The sequence below is a fragment of the Tursiops truncatus genome, chromosome 18, assembly GCF_011762595.2.
Source record: "Tursiops truncatus isolate mTurTru1 chromosome 18, mTurTru1.mat.Y, whole genome shotgun sequence".
In the NCBI taxonomy this organism is placed as follows: Eukaryota; Metazoa; Chordata; class Mammalia; order Artiodactyla; family Delphinidae; genus Tursiops; species Tursiops truncatus.
In genome coordinates this window covers 9,456,347-9,477,622 of record NC_047051.1, presented here as the reverse complement: position 1 = coordinate 9,477,622, position 21,276 = coordinate 9,456,347, and the positions used below count along the sequence as shown (strand labels likewise).

Sequence of the window (21,276 nt, the reverse complement as noted above, 5' to 3'; positions counted from 1 at the left end):
TACAGGGGAAAACGAACGTCAGAGTAAATGGAAATACAATGACCTGACCGGGCTCCCTCCCAACAGCAGAGGAAGAGGCCTGGGTAGAGACCTGTTGTAATCGGCTGTTTAATTTTGTTTGGAGAAACTGGACTTTTGACAGATGAACTTCTTTTCCCCTGCATTCATATTTATCTAACAGAGTTGTGGTTGGGAAGTGATCCAGGATTCACGAGGTCGAAAAGTGACTGGGTTCACATACTGTAGACTCTCCCCATCTCCCTCCCAAGTTCTCCAGGCAGGTGGTCCCGTGCACTCTTGGTATGTCCACACCAAAATCGGTCACCCAAAGGCCATATCAACCTCTTGGGGCTGGCCCTCAGAGATTCTAGCAGCGCCATCAAACACATGTCTCAGTTCCAGGTAACCAGCTTTACTGTTCCATGCAGCACTCAGCAGCTTGAAAATCATTAGAATGTGCTTGATGAATGCACATCTTATTACAAGGCATTTGGAATTAAAGCCATTAGTAAAATTAAAGAAATAGTAACACACTGGATTTTTGTTAATACCTCTCTTTATGAGAAAATACATTTTCACAAACTGCCCAGTTGTATTCGTTCTTTCATTATCCCCAGAGTAAAAGAATAAAGGAATGTAGAATAAATAGTCTTAGCTTTATCTTTGAAAGTTTAAAACAATTTATTAAAAAGAAATCATAAGGAAGTTTTCCCACCTTCTCCTTAGTCCCCTGTTTCCCTAGTGTATAAATAAGACATTTTTCCCTCCCTGAAACCCAGCCTTTGTGTTCTGTAGTCTGTGGTTTTGCTATTATCCAAATACTTATGGATCAGCATTGAAGATAAGCTTAGCAGACACGTAACAAGTACCTTTGTGATACCTGTTCACTTTATACCCATTTCTGGGTAGGCTACTTACACAGACTTACGTGAGAACAATTTTGCTTTGTAATAACATGCACAGTGCTCACCAGTTCCTCATTCATTGCGGAGGTAGAGACCAGTGGGTGGCCGTTGGACTCACACATTTCCCTTTGTTGTATTTTTCAGAAATTGAGGCGAAGGAAGCATGTGACTGGCTCCGCGCTGCCGGGTTTCCGCAGTACGCTCAGTTATATGAGGGTAAGTTGGGCTTTTCTTCTCTCTTTATAAAGAGAATAAATTCAGAATATGTCCTGTGGTGTGTTTTGACTTCCAAATCTTTCTCAACCATTTTTCCTCCTTGCCTCCACCTTTGCAATGCCCAGGGCTTATCCTGATGCCGATTTAGAAATGAGGCTTGCTTCCTGAGCCTGCCTCACCTTTGGCCCCTCCCCGCTTCTCCCTTCTTTACTTCTTGCTTTGCTCTTTCTGCTTCTCACCTCTACCGCCGATCCCAGCTCTGCCTCTTCCTTCCAGTGTTCTGCCAACAGCAGCTTTTCTGCACTTCCTTCCTTATCCCTTTCCGTGTTTTTTCTTCACCCTCTGTTTTCTTGAAAGTACAATAAATGAATTGTTGATAAATTTCCTAGAAATCACAAAACTAATTTATCTTGAGACTTTTCTTGAGTTCTGTTTACTTAACCTGAAAATGCTTAAGATGTAACATGGATTGGATGTTATTTTTCAGGGTTTTAAGTAAGGTGCTTCTATTGCCAGCATCATACTTACTTCCATTGATGTTTTGACAGTTAATAAACGTACTCACCTTTATCTTACTGATACCTAAAATTATAACCAAAGCATCTGCTTCCTGGATAGTCGTATAGTGAATTAGTCAGGATCCCAGCAGTAAGCATACTCAAGACAATCTGAGGGGGATTTATTTCTAAAAGTGTTCATTGCAAAGATGTGGGCAGGACATAGGAAACCACGAGGAACAGTCCAGGAGCCCAGAGCTTGTAGCAGCACAGCTGTCACTACCCTAGGCCCAAAGCCATAAATGGAGGGAGAGGGTGCCAGAACCCAGAAGGAGAGAGGATCTCAGAGCAGGCCCTAGGAGTGGAGGACGCAGCTGGTGATGGCCGCCTCCCCTGGAGACAACCAGGAGAGTAAATGCCCTGACCTCACACTCCTCCCTCCCTCCACCTCCAGCCAGGGCTTCCCATTGGCCAAACACAAAAGGAAGCAGAGGGCATGGATCCCCTTGAATGCCATCCACAGCTGATCCTGGGGCACAAAGCAGTTTACAAAAAAGTGGAGAGTGAATCTTTAGGGGTAAACTGAGCATATGTAGCACACTAGACAGTATAGACTTCTGTTCCTGATGACGTAAAATTCATGTGGGATGGAAAGAATCAACAAAATTAACCTTTACTCACTGGTGAATCTCATCTATTCACCTAGAAGCTCAGTTTTATATTAAAAAACAAACAAACAAAAAACCTTCTACTTCTCTCACTTAAATTCTGAATGTGCTGTGAAGTCTAAGGTCTCTGATAAAAGCTTTCAAAAAACCATAGCCTTTTAGACAAGGAGGAGGGTCTTACAGTTTTGGTCTAAGCAGCCGCTATTCCCCCACCCCCACCAGCAATGAACTGATTATGAGAGACCCAAAAAGGTTAAGTGACTTTTACAAGATTATAAAGTAGAAGAGTCAGAATGCTCCTTCATGAGATAGATTTTCTACTGTAATGTGCACTCAAAATACTATCCAATTTAAATGTGAAGAGTCTATAAATGACTAAGAAGTAAAGATATCTCATAAGTGGGATGGGCTTGTCATATTGTGTTTAAGCCATATGCATTTAATGGATGTAATAAGAATAAGAACAAATACTTTTATAGAGCTTACTATGTGCCAGCTACTGTTCAAAACACTGTACATGTACTATTCATTTAATATTCACAACACCATAGGGGAGGTATTATAATTATCATCATCCCCATTTTACAGATGAGGAAACAGAGTCCCAGAGGAGGTTAAGTGATTTGCCCACAGTCTACAGCTAGTGAGTAGCAGAGCCACGACTTAAAGCCAGAGCAACTGGGCTTCCATGTCTGTGTTCCTCATGACTACACATTAACTCCTTCTCTAGCAGAATGAGACAGTCTACATTCAGGAACTGTCTAGAATTCACTCTGGAATTCACTTTTTTTCACCAGAAGAGGAATTGTTTCTCTTTTCAACTTGCAATAAGAAAATTGGTACCCTTAGATTTATTATGATTGACAAATGTCAAATATAAGACGAGAAAGAGAAAGAATGGTAGGATGATGATGATGATAATGGACCAACATTGATGGTTAGATTTGGCCATGGACTTTATTCCAATGATCTCCAGATTTTTACCTCCACAAATGAGGTACCTAAAATTAACACTGTGACCTGAGCATTGCCCATGACCTCCAAATCTGGCATGAGTAGTCTGTGGGAGAAAAGTTACAATGTTGGAATTTCTCCTTTTTTATTGGATAGAATCAGTTGTTTGAGTATTTTGCTGACACTCCAAAGTGACTCAAGATTTTGTTACAAAATAAAATACTTCCGGTATTTTCCTTTCTGAAGGAAAAAAAAAAAATCTGCCAAACTAAGTATTTCATGAACTGATCAGGACAGAAGTCAGCAACCTCCACCTTAGGTGGATGGTGAGAGTGGGAAAGTTCTCCGTACAGGCAAAAGTCTGTGACAGTGATGAGCTATAAAAATGCAGGCACTTGGTATGCAGTCCTATCCAAGGTCAAACACTTGGTTATTTTCATATTTCACACTTTTTTGTATTCTTAAAAGCATTTATTGGGATAAAAGTAAAAATTTCTGCTCTGTAAACATTACCAACACACCTGTCAATGGGGAGTAACTGCTGTTAAGATGAGCCATGAGTACAGAAACATGGTGGCCTGAAGATATTGGTGCCCATTCAGATAAAACAAGGCATATAAACTCCTTTGTCTCTCTTTGTCTCTTTCAGACTCACAATTTCCCATCAACATTGTGGCTGTCAAGAACGATCATGATTTTCTTGAAAAAGACCTTGTAGAACCTCTTTACAGGTAAATCATGTGAAGTATTTTTGCTTCTTTGATTGTTCAATGTCTAATAGTTATCACTATATTGAGCGGCGAGTTCAACAACAATTCAGTAAGTACTTATTGAGTACCTACTATATGCCAGGCATGGGTCCAGGCTGTAAGTATATTATGGTGACCATGATCAGTCATGGAGCTTAAATCCTAGTGGGAAGCTTCAGACAATAGATTGGGAAAAAGAGAGAATGAGTGAGAGAAAAAGAGGGAGAAGGAGAGATTATCTCAGAGAGTGTTAAGCTATGTTAAAAAAGTAAAACAAACTGAGGCTATAGACAGTGATGGGGTGTGGGTGGGTTAGTGGGAGAAGGCATTGTGGGGGACCAGAGCATGAATGGTCAGGGAGGGCCCTGTAGAGCTCCATGAGTATGTCAAACTCAGCTGTATTTTTTGCAAAGACAAATGATTATATCAGCAAACTAGAATATGTAAGCTCAAGTAGTTATATCTGCAACCTGAAATATTTGAGCCTTCACTATGTAATAGATGATATAAGAAGACAAAGATGAATAACTCCCTCCCCTCAGAGAGTGTCTAATCTGGTTGGAGAAATCTAACTGAAGAAATGAAGCATAAATGATCAAATAAAATAATTATAATTTAAGTAATAATAAAAGATACCAATGTAATCAATATCTCTGAACAATTAAATGTGCATGAGAGGTTCTATGTGTCTGTAGGAATTTGAAGTTTCCTAACTAAAGCCCTGGTGAGAGGTCAGAGCTGGAAATAAATATTACTTACAGGAGGTGAGTCATTTTTCCAAGGCTACAGAGCTAGTTATGGGCTAAACTGACTTTAAAACTGCAGTCCTCATAACTTGCAGTCCAACAGTTTTTTCTCATACATTCTGCATTTGACATAGAAAAGACGGTAGTTTAGGGACTTCCCTGGTGGCACAGTGGTTAAGAATCTGCCTGCCAACGTAGGGGACATGGATTTGAGCCCTGGCGCAGTGGTTAAGGATCCGCCTGCCAATGCAGGGAACATGGGTTCGAGCCCTGGTCCAGGAAGATCCCACATGCCGCAGAGCAACTAAGCTCGTGCACCACAGCTAATGAGCCTGTGCTCTAGAGAAAGCCCGTGCGCAGCAATGAAGACCCAACACAGCCAAAAAAAAAGAAAAGAAAAGATAGTTTAAGAGGAAAGTAATGATGAGGAAAACTTTTGTCAAGATAAGGACACACCGATATATATTAGAATAGTATATAAATAACCATAGGCTTGCTGATTCTGTAGACATATATATTTCTGCGTTCATAAGCTGGTTACTCTGGGATTCCTATATGAAGGTAGATTTGCGTTAAGGAATGATCTCTGAATGTTGAAGAAGAGCATTACTGTGGGTTTGCTTAAGTGGGTAGAAGAGCAAAGAACTCTTTAAATCACAAATTGCAGGAACTGGCTATTTGGACTCAAAAACAAACAAGCACAAAATGCCATTTGTGAGCGTTTATGAGAAGAATGGGTAGTTTGGTTGTAATTCTTTTTTTTTATATATATATATAAATTTATTTTATTTTATTTTTGGCTGCGCTGGGTCTTCGTTGCTGCATGCAGGCTTTCTCTAGTTGCGGCGAGTGGGGGCTACTCCGTGTTGCAGTGCACGGGGTTCTCGTCGTGGTGGCTTCTCTTGTTGCGGAGCACGGGCTCTAGGTGCACAGTCTTCAGTAGACGCGGCACGCGGTCTCAGTAGTTGCCACTCAAGGGCTCTAGAGCGCAGGCTCAGTAGTTGTGGCATGCAGGCTTAGTTGCTTCGCGGCATGTGGAATCTTCCCGGACCAGGGCTCGAACTTGTGTCCCCTGCATTGGCAGGCAGATTCTTAACCACTGCACCACCAGGGAAGTCCTGGTTGTAATTCTTTAAAGGCAATGAATTGGAAAAGCAGTGTTTTCTTCTCAGCATGTCTGATGCACACCAAGGCTTCATCCAACTCAGAACTATTGCACCACCACCTCATCCTGAGTTTTCCCTCTTAGTTTTAACCAAGAGTATTTTTACTAGTAAGGTGGCATTTTTTAAAAGAAATAATTTTTATTGTTAATTGTGTTATATTACATTATCGTTCTCCCAATTGAATTTTCTTGAATACTCATAGATCTTTGATTCTCTAATCATGGCTTTTGTTGTTTTTCCCCCCAGTTTTATTGAGATATAATTGACATACAGCACTGTATACGTTTAAAGTGTACAGCATAATGGTTAGACTTACATAATCATGAGATGTTTACCACAATAGGTTTAGTGAACATTCACCATCTCATATAGATACAACATTAAAGAAATAGAAAAATAAAATTTTCCTTGTGATGAGAACCCTTATGATTTACTCTCAACAGTGTTCAGATATGTGACACATAGAGCAGTATAATTATCTTTATCATTTTGTACATTACATCTCTACTACTTATTTATCTTATAACTGGAAGTTTGTACCTTTTGATCACCTTCATCCAATCCCCCCTCCCCCCACCTCAGGTAGCCACAGATCTGATCTTTTTTCTGTAAGTTTGTTTGTTTTTGAAGTATAATTGACCTACAACTCTATGTTAGTTCCTGGTATATAACATAGTGATGCTATATTTCTATACATTTCAAAATGATCACACAGTAAGTTTGGTTGTCATCTGTCGCCATACAGAGATATTACATAATTATTGACTATATTCCCCATACTGTACATTTTATACCTGTGACTCATAATTCTGTAAACGAAGATTTGTACCCCTTAATCTCCCTTACCTATTTCTCTCCTCCCTCCACCCCCCTCGCATCTGGCCACCACCTATTTGTTTCCTGTATCTATGACTCTGTTTCTGTTTAGATATATTTGCTTATTTTGTTTTTTAGATTCCATATATAAGTGAAATCATCCCAGTTGAATTTTTAAATCTATATTTTCTTTAAGTCAAGGTGTTCTGTATATTTATAAAGCAAAATTCACTATTTTCAGTGTACAGTTCTTTGAGTTTTGATAAATGCCTACAATCATGTAACCACCACCACAACCAAGATATAGAACAGCTCCATCACCTAAAAAAACTCCCTGGTTCACCTTTGTCATCAACCTGCTCTCAACCCTTGGCAACCACTGATCTGGTTCTTGTACCCATAGTTTTGCCTTTTCCAGAATGCTATATAAGTGAAATCAAACAGTATGTAGCCTTTCGAGTCTGCCTTTGTTTCACTAATGCACCTAAGATTCATCCGTGTTGCGTGTATCAATCAATATAATTGCTCAGTAGTATTCCGTTGTGTGGATATACTACAATTTGTCTATCCATTCACCAGATGAAGAACATTTGAGTTGTTGCCACTTTGGGTGGCTATAACACCCCTATAAACATTCATATTCAAGTTTTTGTGTGTACATAAGTGCTCATTTCTTTTGGGTAACTTCCTAGGAATGAGATTGTGGGGTGCATATGATAAGTATATTTGAACTTTATCAGAGACCACCAAACATTTCCAAAGTGACCATACCATTTTGTATTACCACCAACGATGTATGAGAGTTCCAATTGCTCCACATCTTTGTTGGTACTTGGTGTTGTCAGTTTTTGTTTTGTTTTGTTTTTAACCATTCTAATAGGTGTCTAGTGTTTCTCATTGTGATTTAACTTTGTATGTCCTTAATGAGTAATGGCGTTGAGTGTCTTTTCATGTGCTTATTTGCCATTCATATATCTTCTCTAGTAAAGTGTCTGAGGTTTTTGCCTATTTTTAAAGTTTGGTTGTTTGTTTTCTTATTGAGTTTTTATATTTTTTGCCAGTCTGTAGCTCATGTTTTCAATCTCTTAACAATGTCTTTCGCAGAAGTTTTGAGTTTTATTGGAGTGAGTGCAGTTTATCATGTTTTTTTTCATGTTTTTAATGTCACACCTAAGAAATTTTGCCTAACGTAAGGTCACAACTATTTTCTCCTTTGTTTTTCTTCTGGAAATTTCAGTTTTATGTTTTATGTGTAAGTTGATGATCCATTTCAAGTTAATTTTTTAGAAGATAAAAAGTATGGCTCAAGATTCATTTTTTGCTTAGCAATATCCCATTGGTTGACCACCATGTTGAAAAGACTATACTTTCTTCATTGAATTGCCTTTGCACTTATATTGTAAATCAGTTGACCATATATGCATGAGTCTATTTCTGGACTCTCTGTTCTGTTCCATTTATCTATGTGTCTATCCTTTCACAAGTATGGCACTTGATTACTTAGCTTTGTGTATGTCTTGGAATCCAGTAGCGTGAGTCCTCCAACTTTGTTCTTCTTTGCCAGGATTGTTTTGGCTATTTTAGTTCCTCTGCCTTTCCATATAAATTTAAAAACAGCTTGTTGATATCAATGTTTAAACTCCTACCGGAGTATTGATTTGGATTGTGTTGACGCTATAGATCAGTTAGGGAAGAATTGATACCTTAACAGTAACAAGACTTCTGATTCATAAACATGGTACATGTCTCTGTTTAGGTCTCTTTTGATTTTTTTTTTTTTAACCCTAACTTGTAGTTTTCAGCATATGGGTAATACGCGTACTTGAAAGTACTTAAAAATTTCATGTTTCGTGGTGCTATTCTAAATAGTACTGTTTTTTATTGTTTCGGTCTCCAGTTGTTCATTGCTAGTATTTTTTGTTGTTGTTGTTGTATATTGTTCATTTGCATCCTGCAGTCTTTGTACACTTACTCATTAGTTCTAGTAGCTTACGTGTAGACTTTTAAAATATAAATCAAGGATTACATTGTAAACCAAGAATGAAAATTTCATTCCATATTTTTAAATCAGGATTGTAGGAGCAAACCGCTTCTGATTGTGCAGTTCTATTCATTGGATGACATATGTATCTGAGTGGGTAAAGCTTTGAATCTCAAACACATGGGTGGTAAAGCTTTATCTACTCCCTGCTGCATGTGATCTAAGGTGCCTTGACTAAGTTCTGGACTTTTCCACCCAAGTCGACTTAAAAAAAAACAAAAACTTTCAGCCATGATATAGATTAGCCAGTATAGAAATCATTTCAAGATAAAAAGTTCTGCATAATAAGGTAGTGTCAGCCAGAAAAATTAGGAAGTCTTCTCTTGTAGAACCCATGACCCATTTCTGATTCAGCCCATAGCAGGATTCATACAGACGTACCCAAAAGACAGTACTGCATAAACATGTGGGAATGCAACAACGCCAGACACCACAGTGCTCTTGATAAGGACCCAGCTTGTGTAAAATTGGTTAGAGTGGCAGGAGGTTGTTACCATTGGAATAATTCTTAGGACGGCTATGTCTCCAAAAATATTATGAAATAAGAAAAGCATTTGGCTGGAGGTATGTGAGCTGAAATTCTCAGGGCGCAGGAGCAGTGGGTAGAACAGAGGCCAAAGGAGTAGTCACAGCGGGGTGATCAAAAGAAACAGGCAGAGTATGTAGGGCAGAGATGGAGGTAGCTTGGCTGAAGGGAACACCCATGGAATTTCTTTGCCTTCCCTTATGAGTTCCTTCCAGACAAGATTTCCAGAAAGCAGGCTGAAGGAAGACTTCCAGCCTGAGGGCAGTGACAGCACTTTTAAAACTTTGAGATTGATGAGCAGTTAATTAGACACTCACCCACTCACATGGTATATTATGATTAATGCCTGGAGAGCAATAAGGGGTTGTGATTTTATTCATTTTCTTCCTCGTGCACTGCAGACACAGTAATAGAGCTGGTCTCATGTTTTATTTTTAAAGCTTTGTGGGCTCTACATTTCTCATGCATATTTGAAATGCTGAGCTAATGCAGAATCCTAACGGGAATCATAGCCAGAGGGCACTTAGCTTCTGCCAGGTAGGCAAATGAAAACAAGAGAGCTGAAGGTCTCCTGTAAATGTTACCCACAAGAATTTTACTCACCTTTTTTTGTCTGGAAGTTTCTCTCCTGTGTGGACAGACAATTAATATCCTGGGTCCCGATTTACTCTTGAAGAGTTGTTGAGCAGTGTTAACTTTTCATTGGCTTGAAAAAATAGATTGTACTAAGGATGTCCGTGGCTGGGAGGACCGACACCTGGCTGGGCATATGTGGATGTGTGGCTCTCATGTTCAGGTCTCGGAAACCAGACAGGTTTGCTGTCTTTAGTGAAGGTGTGAACCTCCAGAATGGTGACCATGCCCCACCATTGCTTCTGCAACTCTGACAGCGCCAGTACACAGTAGCCGTCTGTAAATATTTGTTACTGCAAGTCAGAACAGTGCAGTCTCTGTTACTTAGCAACCACAACTATAATTCTGTTTTTATGTGTTTTGATTGAATTTGTAATTGAAAAATAATTTCCCCTGTGAGTAATGAAAAGCTAATTGCAATTCTAAGTACCTGGATGAAACTAACCATCTCAAAATGGAGGCAGAGCCAAGGTATCACAATACCTTGCAAAGTTTGTCACCTTTAAGGCAAATTGCAGCAAATCAAAGCTCCTGAATGAGATTTTTAAGAAGTGGCATGTTCTATTAGCATTTTGGTTTGGGACATTTTCTCAGACTGCTAACATAGGGCCTTGATGCCCAAGATGATCTCTGAATTTCTAATTTAATGTTAGATCTGCCTAACTTATGTTGTTAATAAATAGTAACTAATCACAACATGTATAAGACAAGGGCATTCACCTTGTTCAGTACTGTTTTATGGAGATATGGAATTGATTAGGATTATAGTGCATCTGTCACTGCCCTTTGTATTTAAAAGGACAACTAATGACAATGGATTATAATGTGGGATGAGGGAGAGGGTAAGAAAGAATGCTGACAAAAGTGATTTTTACAGTTTACCTCTACACACAAAGGCACATATTTGATTTGAGTTATTTAAGTAATATTATTAATTTTAAATAATGGTAATCTATGAAAATGGATAATATACTTTAAATTTTCCCTTTAAGGATATCACAGAAAATGTACAATGTTATATATTGTGTTATGTCATATAACACAATTTGTGACAATTACCTAGACTGAAACCATAGACAAGTCATTGGGAGAAGGATATAGGTGGTTACATGATAATCATGGTCATTTTGAAATTCTGAATCTATAAATTAAATACAAATCCCAATAAGGGGTGATTTCATTTCTTTAGAACACAAAGTGCTCACCAAGCATGACTCTAAGTATTGTACAAATATTTACTCATTTAGTTCTCATAACAACCCTATAAGATAGGCTCTAACATCATTTCCATTTTACAGATGAGGAAACAGAGGCACAGAGGTATGAAATAACTTGTCGATTTACAGTTAGTAAATAGCACTGCTAGGATTCAAAGCCACACAGGCTGCTTCTGGAGTTTCCAAAGAGAGCTTAGGTCTTTTTGTGAAACACAATTTGGAGTGTTTTTCATGTCCTCCTTTAAAGGTAATTCTTCCCGAGATGTTTACGTTGCCTTGTGATGTTCTGAATTTAACTTGTAAGTCCCAAGGTTAGAAATTCTCATTGCATTTGTGCCTTCATGGACCTCAACTGTAAAAAAATAATCATATTAAAGTAAGAGTTTAAAGCACACTTTGTTCTTTTGTGAAGTGTTTAGAACTGATTTACTGTTGGAGAGTAGCGGTACTTTGTCAACTGTTCCTTCAATTCATTTCATCAAGGCTGTCTCTTGAGGGCCTTACTTTACTATGGGGACAAATGAGACAGAATCCTCACCCTGAGATCTCAGGCTAATGCTGTGATTCTCAACCCGAGATGGGGCAGCAGTTTGCCCTGTCTGGAGGTCTGGGAACGTTTTTGCTTGTCATGCCTGTGGTGATGCTACTGGCATCTAGTGGGTGGGGCCAGAGATGCTGCTAACCTCCCACAATGCACAAGGTAGCACCCGCCGCCCCAAGGAATTATCTGTCCCCAAATGCCCACGGTGCCTAGGTTGACAAATGAGTAATGATTTACTTGGACAAATGATGTAATCACTGTAAGTACAGGATAGCTAAGGGGGAAAGGGCTTCAGAGACAGTTTCCTGGGAAAATGACCCTAAAATGCCAGTAGGAATTACCCAGACAAGAACACATGAAATTTTGATGTGGTTATTTTCAACTTTCACTTTTGTTTTTATAACTAATTTAATGTGCAGGAAAGGCATCTTCATCCCCACCCCTACCTGCCACCACAAACCTCACCCCAAGGTAGCCTGTATAGAATGGGAGCAGCCATGGAGTACAGACAAGTACAGACATGGAAGGGTCAAACATAGGGGATTTCCCACATGAAAAACATTGACCTTTCTATATATTTTTTAATATCTTTATTGGGGTATAATTGCTTTATATTATTGTGTTAGATTCTGCTGTATAACAAAGTGAATCAGCTATACATATACTTATAGCCCCATATCCCCTCCCTCTTGCATCTCCCTCCCACCCTCCCTACCCCACCCCTCTAGGTGGTCACAAAGCACCGAGCTGATCTCCCTGTGCTATGCGGCTGCTTCCCACTAGCTATCTATTTTACATTTGGTAGTGTATATATGTCCATGCCACTCTCTCACTTCGGTCCAGCTTACCCTTCCCCCTCCCCGTGTCCTTAAGTCCACTCTCTATGTCTGGATCTTTATTCCTGGCCTGCCCTAAGTTCTTCAAAGCATTTTTTTTTTTTTTTAGATTCCATATGTATGTGTTAGCATACAGTATTTGTTTTTCTCTTTCTGACTTACTTCACTCTGTATGACATACTCTAGGTCCATCCATCTCACTACAAATAACTCAATTTCATTTCTTTTTATGGCTGAGTAATATTCCATTGTATATATGTGCCACATCTTCTTTATCCATTCATCTGTCTTTGGACACTTAGGTTGCTCAGTGTCCTGGCTATTGTAAATACTGCTGCAGTGAACATTGTGGTACATGACTCTGAGTTACGGTTTTCTCAGGGTATATGCCTGGTAGTGGGATTGCTAGGTCATATGGTAGTTCTATTTTTACTTTTTTAAGGAACCTCCTACTATTCTCCATAGTGGCTGTATCAATTTACATTCCCACCAATAGTGTAGGAGGGTTCCCTTTTCTCCACACTCTCTCCAGCATTTATTGTTTGTGGATTTTTTAATGATGGCCATTCTGACTGGTGTGAGGTGACACCTCATTGTAGTTTTCTGTTGCATTTCTCTAATGATTAGTGATGTTGAGCATCCTTTCATGTATTTGTTGGCAATCTGTATATCTTCTCTGGAGAAATGTCTATTTAGGTCTTCTGCCCATTTTTGGATTGGGTTGTTTGTTTTTTTGATATTGAGCTGAATCAGCTGCTTGTATATTTTGGAGATTAATCCTCTGTCACTTGCTTCATTTGCAAATATCTTCTCCCATTCTGAGGGTTGTCTTTTTGTCTTGTTTCTGGTTTCTTTTGCTATGCAAAACTTTTAAGTTTCACTAGGTCCCATTTCTTTATTTTTGTTTTTATTTCTATTTCTCTAGGAAGTGGGTCAAAAAAGGTCTTGCTGTGATTTATGTCATAGAGTGTTCTGCCTATGTTTGCCTTTAAGAGTTTTATAGTGTCTGGCCTTACATTTAGGTCTTTAATGCATTTTGAGTTTATTTTTGTGTATGGTGTTAGGGAGTGTTCTAATTTCATTCTTTCACATGTAGTTGTCCAGTTTTCCCAGCACCACTTATTAAAGAGGCTGTCTTTCCTTCATTGTATATTCTTGCCTCCTTTATCGAAGATAAGGTGACCATATGTACGTGGGTCTATCTCTGGGCTTTCTATCCTGTTCCATTGATCTAGATTTCTGTTTTTGTGCCAGTACCATACTGTCTTGATTACTACAGCTTTGTAGTATAGTCTGAAGTTAGGAAGCCTGATTCCTCCAGCTCCATTTTTCTTTCTCAAGATCGCTTTAGCTATTTGGGGTCTTTTGTATTTCCATACAAATTGTGAAACTTTTTCTTCTAGTTTTGTGAAAAATGCCATTGGTAGTTTGATAGGGATTGCAGTGAATCTGTAGATTGCTTAGGGTACTATAGTCATTTTCACAATGTTGATGCTTCCAATCCAAGAACATGGTATATCTCTCCGTCTGTTTGTATCATCTTAAATTACTTTCCTCAGTGTCTTATAGTTTTCTTCATACAAGTGTTTTGTCTCCTTAGGTAGGATTATTCCTAGGAATTTTATTCTCTTTGTTGCAGTGGTACATGGGAGTGTTTCCTTAATTTCTCTTTCCAATTTTTTATCATTAGTGTATAGAAATGCAGCAGATTTCTATGCATTAATTTTGTATCCTTCTACTTTACCAAATTCATTGATTAGCTCTAGTAGTTTTCTGGTAGCATCTTTAGGATTCTCTATGTATAGTATCATGTCATCTGCAAACAGTGACAGCTTTATTTCTTCTTTGCTGATTTGGATCCTTTTATTTCTTTTTTGTCTCTGATTACTGTGGCTAAAACTCCCAAAACTACATTGAATAATAGTGGTGAGGGTGGGAAACCTTGTCTTGTTCCTGATCTTAGTAGAAATGGTTTCAGTTTTTCACCGTTGAGAACGATGTTGGCTGTGGGTTTGTCATATATGGCCTTTATTATGTTGAGGTAAGTTCCCTCTATGCCTACTTTCTGGAGAGTTTTAATCATAAATGAGTGTTAAATTTGGTTGAAACCTTTTTCTGCATCTATTGAGATGATCATATGGTTTTTATCCTTCAGTTTGTTAATATGGTGTATCACATTGATTTGCATATATTGAAGAATCCTTGCATGTCTTGGATAAACCCCTTGATCATGGTGTATGATCCTTTTAATGTGCTGTTGGATTCTGTTTGCTAGTATTTTTTTGAGGATTTTTGCATCTATGTTCATCAGTGATATTGGCCTGTAGTTTTCTTCTTTTGTGACATCTTTGTCTGGTTTTGTTATCAGGGTGATGGTGGCCTCGTAGAATGAGTTTGGGAGTGTTCCTCCCTATGCTATATTTTGGAAGAGTTTGAGAAGGATAGGTGTTACCTCTTCTCTAAATGTTTGATAGAATTCGCCTGTGAAGCCATCTGGTCCTGGGCTTTTGTTTGTTGGAAGATTTTTAATCACAGTTTCAATTTCATTACTTGTGATTGGTCTGTTTATATTTTCTATTTCTTCCTGTTTCAGTCTTGGAAGGTTGTACTTTTCTAAGAATTTGTCCATTTCTTCCAGGTTGTCCATTTTATTGGCATAGAGTTGCTTGTAGTAATCTCTCATGATCCTTTGTATTTCTGCAGTGTCAGTTGATACTTCTCCATTTTCATTTCTAATTCTGTTGATTTGAGTCTTCTCCCTTTTTTTCTTGATGAGTCTGGCTAATGGTTTATCAATTTGGTTTTTCTTCTCAAAGAACCAGCTTTAAGTTTTATTGATCTTTGCTATCATTTCCTTCATTTCTTTTTTATTTATTTCTGATCTGATCTTTATGATTTCTTTCCATTGGCTAACTTTGTGTTTTTTTTAATCTTCTTTCTCTAATTGGTTTAGGTGTAAGGTTAGGTTGTTTGAGATTTTTTTATTTCTTGAGGTAGGATTTTATTGCTATATACTTCCCTATTAGAACTGCTTTTGCTGCATCCCATAGGTTTCCATTGTCATTTGTTTCTAAGTATTTTTTGATTTCCTCTTTGATTCCTTCAGTGATCTCTTGGTTATTTAGTAGCGTATTCTTTAGCATCCCGGTGTTTGTATTTTTTACCGTTTTTTTTTTTTCCTGTAATTGATATGTAGTCTCATAGCATTGTGGTCGGAAAAGATACTTGATACAATTTCAATTTTCTTAAATTTACCGAGGCTTGACTTGTGACCCAAGATATGATATATCCTGGAGAATGTTCCATGAGCACTTGAGAAGAAAGTGTATTCTGTTGTTATTGCATGGAATGTCCTATAAATATCAATTAATTCCATCTTGTGTAATGTGTCATTTAAAGCTTGTGTTTCTTTATTTTCATTTTGTTTGATCTTTCCATAGGTGAAAGTGGGGTGTTAAAGTCCCTTACTATGATTGTGTTACTGTCAATTTCCCCTTTTATGGCTGTTAGTATTTGCCTTATGTATTGAGGTGCTCTTATGTTGGGTGCATAAATATTTACAGTTGTTATATCTTCTTCTTGGATTGATTCCTTGATCATTATGTAGTGTCCTTCTTTGTCTCTTATACTAGTCTTTTTTTTAAAGTCTATTTTGTCTGATATGAGAATTGCTATTCCAGCTTTCTTTTGATTTCCATTTGCATGGAATATCTTTTTCCATCCCCTACTTTCAGTCTTATGTGTCCCTAAGTCTGAAGGGGGTGTCTTGTAGACGGCATATGTATGGGTCTTGTTTTTGTATCCATTCAGCCAGTCTGTGTCTTTTGGTTGGAGCATTTAATCCATTTACATTTAACGTAATTATCGGTATGTATGTTCCTTTTACATTTTCTTAATTGTTTTGCATTCTTTATTGTAGGTCTTATCCTTCTCTTGTGTTTCCTGTCTAAAGTTCTTTTAGCATTTGTTGTAAAGCTGATTTGGTGGTGCTGAATTCTCTTAGCTTTTTCTTGTCTGTAAAGGTTTTAATTTCTCCACTGAATCTCAGTGAGATCCTTGATGGGTAGAGGAATCTTGGTTTTAGGTCTTTCCCTTTCATCACTTTAAATTGTCCTGCCACTCCCTCTGGCTTGCAGAGTTTCTGCTGAAAGATCAGCTGTTAACCTTATGGGGATTCCCTTATATGTTATTTGTTGCTTTTCTCTTGCTGCTTTCAATATTTTTTCTTTGTATTTAATTTTTGATAGCTTGATTAATATGTGTCTTCACATGTTTCTCCTTGGATTTATCCTGTATGGGACTCTCTGTGCTTCCTCGACTTGATTGACTGTTTCCTTTCCCATATTAGGAAAGTTTTCAACTATAACCCCTTCAAATATTTTCTCAGTCCCTTTTTTTTCTCTCTTCTTTTGGGACCCCTATAATTCGAATGTTGGTGTATTTAATGTTGTCCCAGAGGTCTCTGAGACTGTCCTCAATTCTTTTCATTCTTTTTTTCTTTATTCTGCTCTGCAGTAGTTATTTCCACTATTTTATCTTCCAGGTCACTTATCTGTTCTTCTGCCTCAGTTATTCTGCTATTGATTCCTTCTAGAGAATTTTTAATTTCATTTATTGTGTTGTTCATCGTTTGTTTGCTCTTTAGTTCTTCTAGGTCCTTATTAAACATTTCTTATATTTTCTCCATTCTATTTCTAAGATTTTAGATCATCTTTACTATCATTACTCTGAATTCTTTTTCAGGTAGACTGCCTATTTCCTCTTCATTTGTTTGGTCTGTTGGGTTTTTACCTTGCTACTTCATCTGCTGCGTATTTCTCTTGTCTTCTCATTTTACTTATCTTACCGTGTTTGGGGTCTCCTTTTCTCAGGCTGCAGGTTCATAGTTCCCGTTGTTTTTTTGTCTGCTCCCAGTGGGTAAGGTTGGTTCAGTGGGTTGTGTAGGCTTCCTGGTGGAGGGTGCTGGTACCTGTGCTCTGGTGGATGAGACTGGATCTTGTCTTTCTGGTGGGCAGGACCACGTCCGGTGGTGTGTTTTGGGGTGTCTGTGAACTTATTACAATTTTAGGCAGCCTCTCTGCTAATGGGTGGGGTTGTGTTCCTGTCTTGCTAGTTGTTTGGCATAGGGTGTCTAGCACTGTAGCTTGCTGGTCGTTGAGTGGAGCTGGGTCTTAATACTGAGATGGAGATCTCTGGGACAGCTCTCGCTCATTGATATTATGTGGGGCCGGGACGTCTCTGGTGGTCCAATGTCTTGAACTCGGCTCTCCCACCTCAGAGGCTCAGGCCTGACAGCCAGCCGGTGCACCAAGACCCTGTCAGCGTCATGGCTTTTGGGAAGTCTGAGGTCTTCTGACAGTGTTCAGTGGGTGTCCTGTAGGAGCTGTTCCACATGTAGATGTATCTTTGATGTATTTGTGGGGAGGAAAGTGATCTCCATGTCTTACTCCTCCGCCATCTTGAAGGTCCTCTCTCTTCATACCTCCTGTTGCTAGAGCATCCACATTTCATCAGGGCTGCCAGCCGGCAGATACCACCAGGCCGTCCACTTCTTGGTCAGTAGCTCCCTGCACAGCTGCTACCCAGGGCCCAACTCTAGTGAGCCCCTGAAACCACTGATCATGGGGCTTTCCTGATCTTTATAGTTTTTAATGGCCTCTTATGTAACCTTTTCCAACCAGCTACTTAAAATGACTTCAGGAAGAATACACAAGAAACTACAAAATAGGACAGCAGGGCAAAAGTAGGAGTTTATATTATTAATATTATTCACTTCTCTCTCTCTATTTTTTTAGATATTTGTATTGCATTCTTAAAAATATTAGCAATGTTTTTAAAAATGCCTTGCTTTACCACATATATAATAGATTACCATGGTTACCATTTTGTGAGTGTTTAGTGTACGTTGACTAGTATACTAAGCTCTTGACATTGATCTCGCTTAATTCTCACAAGAACCTATGAATAACCGGTGCTATTATTATTGCTGTTGTTGTTCAGAATTCAGGGGGACCAGACTTCTCCTGGTTTGAGCAGCTGGGTGGTAGTGACGCCCTTCCTTGAGTCAGGAAACAGCCGAGGAGGGAGGTGAGGAGAGTCCGGCCAGGGTCTGAGCGGGGAAGGAGTGATGAGCTGAGGCGCCTGAGGGGCCAGTGCCAGTGGAAGTGTCCAGGTGCAGTTGGGTGTGCGGGTGTGGAGCTGGACAGGGGCCTCAGCTGGAGACAGAGATGTAAAGTCATCTGCATATGAAGGTATGAGGTCCCGAGAGTGGGACAGTAAGAAGAAGACCTAGGCTGGTCGAGGGGGACCCCACGTCTATGGGGCAGGCAGAGGGAGGAGCCGCGAGACGCCCCTTAGCTCCAGAGAGTGAGTGCTTCGTACCATCCAGTTCTCCCCCTCCACCCTGGGCTGATTTGCTTTCTTTCAGTTTTCTCAGAAATCTCTCATATGACCCTTGCTTCAACTTGGACTAATTCTCACTAGAGAAATTTTATCTGGATTAGATGCAATTGTTGGGAACAGTTAAAAAGCTAAGGATACCTCATCTGACTTCTCTGATACAGGAATATGTGAATTTAAACTGTGCCTGAAATCCCCAAACTAAAGAAGCCCAAGAACACCTGGACTTTTGTTTATAGCTCTTTACTTTTGGACCACTGTGGCTGACGTCCTTTATCGATTTGCCAGAGGAACTTACACTCTTCACTGAAACCCTCATTATTAGAGTCTGTTGCTTATTTAAAATTATTTTCTGGAGATGTAACGTATAGCATGGTGACTATAGTTAACAATACTGTGTCGCATATTTGAAAGTTGCTAAGAGAGTAGATCTTAAAAGTTCCCATCACAAGAAAAAAAATTACTATGTGTGAAGATGGATGTTAACTAAACTTATTGTGGTGATCATTTCACAGTATATACAAACATCAAATCATTATGTCGTACACCTTAAACTTATACAATGTCCTACATCAATTATTTCTCAATTGAAAATATATATTATACAAGTTACACGGTCCCACACGTACATCCTTTCCCCCTTAATCAACATCACATACTACTTCATTTTCTTTGCACAGTGAGATCAGTCCACGCTTAACCATTTCTCTCCCACACCTCCACTGACATCCAGGGACAGTGTGTGGGGTTCCGGGCTGGAAGAGGGGCCAGCATTTGTGCTGCCGCAGGACCACTTGGTAGAAGAGCAGCCAGAGTGAGAAGCTCAGCAAAGGGGAGGCATGGCCTTCACTGGCTCAGCTGTGGCATGGTGACAGCCACTCGTGCACTTCTAATTACACTCTCCCCCCCACCCCAGTCACCGTAGGGCCATCCTGCTGGATGGCCTGTGATATTTGAAAGGCCCCACGTTGGGTGAGTACATACCAGACAAGTGCATGTGGCATAGCTCTCCACCCTGCTCCGCAGAATCTGTTTTGTAAACTCCCAGACAGACGGGGAGCGTTTCCCAGGCCCCGCAGAGGAGGAGCTGCTGCTCCCGGAGGTGCTGGCCTCTGATCCCCGGAACAGGTGACTGGTTTCTGACCATCTTGGAGGACCACACCCGGAACACTCCTAAAGAGACGGGGCTAGAGACCTTTAGCCTCTGACACTTGAGCGGAGGGTGAGAAGTTCAGGCTGCAGCTTTAATCAGAATCAGATGAACCCGTACCCCTGCTTGTTATTCCTCTTGAGGCTTTGGCAGGAATATTAGAAAAATATCACAGGAAACTGACCATTAAGTCAGCATGGGAGACCTCATGACCAATCTAAAGTTGGCAGTTTAAATGTAAAATACAAACCTAAGATACGAAGAAGAAAAGGGCCCCATTGCTGTCATTCATGCGTCAAGTGCAGAGGGCCGCTCTGTGTCTCCCCAGGCTCTGTCACAGTGGCCGAGGGGGCACTTTGCTCAGACAGGGCCCAGACCACCCTCCCTGTCTCCCACTGGTCCCCGCACAGCGCACTCCCTGCTCACGAGTCCCCAGCCCTCCCAGCAAGCACACTGCCTGCCTTTCCCTCATTCTCCTGCTGGCCTTTGGGCTCTGCCCTCCCAGGCGTCCCCTCCATGCTCGGGGCAGTCTGGACACAGCTCACTTCACGCTGACCCTGGCCTCGCTCCCTCTGGGCGTGGTAAGCTGGGGAGGCGAGGACTCCCTCGCAGTTCCAAAGTGCTCGCCGGTAGGAACCGTGTCTTGTCCGGTGGTACATCATGGGCGCCTGGTGCTCCGTGGCCCTGTGCCGGGCAGGAATTCAATAACTGTTTGTTAAATTGAACTGGCACCTGGCAGAAAATGACCCGTCAGTTCACAAATTATTTTACTGCTTCTACCTGTGAGAGAATGTTGTGTGGCGATAAATTATTCATTTTCTCTTCAAAATACCCCAAATCTCTCTGCTGCTGAGCTACACTTCTTCTTGGGGATCATTCACTGCTCAGCCCTCTACTCAGGCTTCTCTGAAACTGCCCACGATGACTGCTGAACCCAAAAGGCATATTTTAGGTTTTGTATCACTTACTCTTTCTTAACTATTTGATACAAATAACTCACTGCACCCCCCACCCGCCCGTCTGTAATGCTCGTTCTGTGGCTTCCGTCTCTGGCTACACCTTCCCCAGCCCAGGTCCTCCTCTACCCGGGCCTTGAGCACAGGAGTTTCCGGGGTTCTGAATTCTCCCTGGATAATTAGTTTAATTATTATGTCTCCTCTGTGTGTATCATCTACATGCCGATCATTCCCAAGTAGGTCTGGATGTCGCAAGGTGC

The 21,276-nt window shown here is 40.1% G+C and overlaps 1 protein-coding gene across 7 annotated transcripts in view; it reads left to right on the top strand.

Annotated features, from left to right (window-relative positions):
• Positions 1-21,276, top strand: part of STARD13 (StAR related lipid transfer domain containing 13) — a 221,572-nt gene that overhangs the window by 151,863 nt on the left and 48,433 nt on the right. For all 7 annotated transcript variants that reach the window (XM_073795036.1, XM_073795039.1, XM_019936762.3 and 4 more), the window contains 2 exons: positions 1,050-1,121; positions 3,890-3,971. In XM_073795036.1, the coding sequence (XP_073651137.1) occupies positions 1,050-1,121; positions 3,890-3,971 (154 nt within the window). The remainder of the gene's footprint in view (positions 1-1,049; positions 1,122-3,889; positions 3,972-21,276) is intronic.